Raw genomic sequence first — 3,237 nt, forward strand, 5'->3', positions numbered from 1 at the left:
TATATATATATATATATTTCCATTCTGCCTCAGAGAAAACTGAACGTACTTTTCATCACATGTAAATGTATAGATGTACTTGCTTATATGGTTAAGTTTATACACAGACCTCTATACTTTCAAGCCTTTAATTTTGGCACGTTTCTCACTTGATAAACTGTATCCAGCATCATCTAATATTTAATAGTGTCGAAATGATATACAGAATAAAAACATTTATAAAATTCCTGATTCGTGACAAGTTCTTTGCTACCAAATCATATAATTACTACTATATGCTATTTTGTTGGTCTTTATTTATTTATTTGTTTATTTATTCATTTACTTGTTATTCAACCTTCGTGAAAGTAGCAATTGCATAGCTTAGTTGAATTGCTTGCCTGTAGACGAAATATTGTTTTCATTATCACTGTCTTTTAGCGTTGGTTGAGTTGTTAGTGTTGCTGTCTTGAATTATTAATCGATTCGGCGTTATTATTATTATTTTTTTTTTGTCTTGTTAGTTTTCAATCAACTTAAAAAATAACATGACAAGACTTTAATTACACAAGTAACGCTATGTTATTGTTGATGTTTCCGTCATCACAGCACCCATAACTCCACCGTTAGGAAAAAAAAAATATTGTTGTCATCATTATCATCATTATCATGAATTCTATCATGTTGATCAATAATGATATTTTGCATTATGCACAAGGTCAAGAATTCGTAGGTGTGTACTTGGAAGTGTGAAATACATGCATTTTTGTTTCCATAATGTAATAATCAGCATAACTACCATGAATTGGCTCCCACTAAGAAGCAAATCCGCATCACGGACTCACTTCACTAGGATATTGCTGCATGCTACGCTGTGCTCATCACGAGTATCAATGTAATACAAATATTTTTCTTCATTTTCTACTTAATTTGTTATGGAAACAACACAGTTTTGTTTTAATTTTTACTTTTAAATGATCAAATCATTTAAATTATTTATATATTTAATTATATTTTCATTATTCTTTTCAGTTTTAACCAGTAATACAACTTGCTGTAATCTTCACCGACTAAATGCTGCCGGAAACTGTCCTTGATGGGTTTCCGAGATGACTTGCAGTTTTGGCAAACCTTTCCCTGCCCTCCACCCTGGAATAAGGACCTTTTCTTCCAAGTTAACTGGACTCGCTGCCTGGGTGTGCATACCGGCTGCGAAATACAACATGCAGTGGCCAAGAGATGTGATATCATTGTCAACGATGTGCAGGAATGCAACGATATTCACATGGCAGGTGCCACAAACGCTTTGGAAGCATGTAATCAGGAATGCCGACTCATTATCGGTTTTGTCGTTGTTATCGTCGTTGCTGTGGTTGGAGCTTCGTATCTCGTCTGCAAGTAAGCCATAATTATTCATTTTTTTATTATTATTATTACTTTCTTTGATTTTTCAGATAGTTGTCATTTTTTTCAGTGAATCTAATTAGATTAATGGCACGAAATCTATCACACTTTATCATTTTCAAATAATAAAACATCGCACTGTCAAAATTTATCTTTTGTCATGTAATGAAATCTATGATAAGTCTAAGAATTGTACTCACTTTGTCAACGCTCTAGTGATAGTAATGACATATGTGTGTTTTTTATTTGGTTGTAAACTTACACAAAATCAATCACTCTATACAAATTACCACTGACGAAAACCAGACTAAGAATATTCAAAGAAAAGTAACAGTTTAGTTTACCATTTCGTAGAATGCCACGTAGCAACAGTTGCCCAGGAGACCACAACGACCGGCCCATTGATCCTTCACACACAAAAAATAAATGTTAAAATTTTATTTCTGTTGTATTTACTATCGCAGTCTGAAGGGTAGTTTTGCATTAGATATGTATTATATATGTAATAATTGAATTATATATTATGTACTTTATTGTGTTTTGTTCTGCGTGTAATTCCCCCTTGCATGAAACCGAACCGTGCTTGCAAAAGAACACAAATATGTAGTGGACCGCTGTTGGAAACACTAATTTATAATGTTTTATTGTACAAGCGACAGAAATTCAGACATTGAAATTTATTGATATTTGACGCTCGGTTGATAGTTTGTAATCTTGTGAATAATACAGTTATAATTACATTGATAATACCAAGTAACCGACATATGTGCACTTTATGTAATATTTCAGTTTTTGAAATTTGATTTATAATTCAGTTATATTATGAACTTGTATTACATAAATCAAATTCAGTTATTTGTTATTCATATCATGTTTAAGTCATATTGTTAACGGACATAACCTTATAAACATACTCACATTTAAAGGAAGATAATATGACATCATGAGACATACTATCAAAAGACTTTCATAGCAGTGAGTCAATTGCTTAAAAACGTATTGAAACCACACGATGTTCTGCATGGGATAAGATTTCATATTCATCGATTACTTCTCAAGGATCTTTTTACCAAATTATATATATCACAAGTATCTACAATGTTTTGTTTTAAAGATTAATTTGTTTCTATATTTTCGAATTTGAACATCTACATTTAAATTTTCATTTCAAATATTTTGTATATTCAGGTATTTTATAATTCTAACTGGAGTTTTTATGAAACTATGCTTTCACAAGTTCCTTAAGTATGATATTGTTACACACAACGGAATTACGAATTAATGACCAGGCCAATCTCGAATCCCGTAGCAACGTATTATGAGTGAAATAATGGTATTAGGATCTTTATGACGCATACAAGTTAGAATGAATTCCTATGAATAATTAATATATAAATATACAAGGATTTCAGATTATATTTAATAATGCAGCTCAATGAAGTCTTGTAAACATTACTAAATATATTACCAATTAGTTTTATATTACTATTATTTTTATTATTGTTATATATGTATAATGATAATAATGATAATAATAATAATAATAATAATAATAATAATAATAATAATAATAATAATATACCCAAGGCGCACAGAGCTGCGCTCGGTAGTGAAGTGAAAGCACGTTATAAAAATAAAACTACTGAACAATAATAATAATAATAAAAGAAAGTAAAGAGTTATGAAATTTCAGACAAATTATTATCAATCGCATACACGTATCATTTTATTTCCAATTCCGTTTCATGATGTTAACTAATTAATTTCAATTGCATTTCAATTATTCACATTTTCTTCTTTCCTCTACTTATATGTTTCAGAAGAGTATAATAGTACACAATGTTCTTTCAGTAT

At 30.1% G+C, this 3,237-nt stretch overlaps 1 protein-coding gene across 6 annotated transcripts in view; it reads left to right on the forward strand.

The window, feature by feature from the left end:
- Positions 1-3,237, forward strand: part of LOC106884261 (inactive histone-lysine N-methyltransferase 2E) — a 514,331-nt gene that overhangs the window by 290,449 nt on the left and 220,645 nt on the right. For all 6 annotated transcript variants that reach the window (XM_052966073.1, XM_052966075.1, XM_052966074.1 and 3 more), the window contains exon 3: positions 1,012-1,377. In XM_052966073.1, coding sequence (XP_052822033.1) covers positions 1,076-1,377 — 302 coding nt within the window. In that variant the 5' untranslated portion in view covers positions 1,012-1,075. The remainder of the gene's footprint in view (positions 1-1,011; positions 1,378-3,237) is intronic.

The sequence above is a fragment of the Octopus bimaculoides genome, chromosome 3, assembly GCF_001194135.2.
Source record: "Octopus bimaculoides isolate UCB-OBI-ISO-001 chromosome 3, ASM119413v2, whole genome shotgun sequence".
Lineage (NCBI taxonomy): Eukaryota > Metazoa > Mollusca > Cephalopoda > Octopoda > Octopodidae > Octopus > Octopus bimaculoides.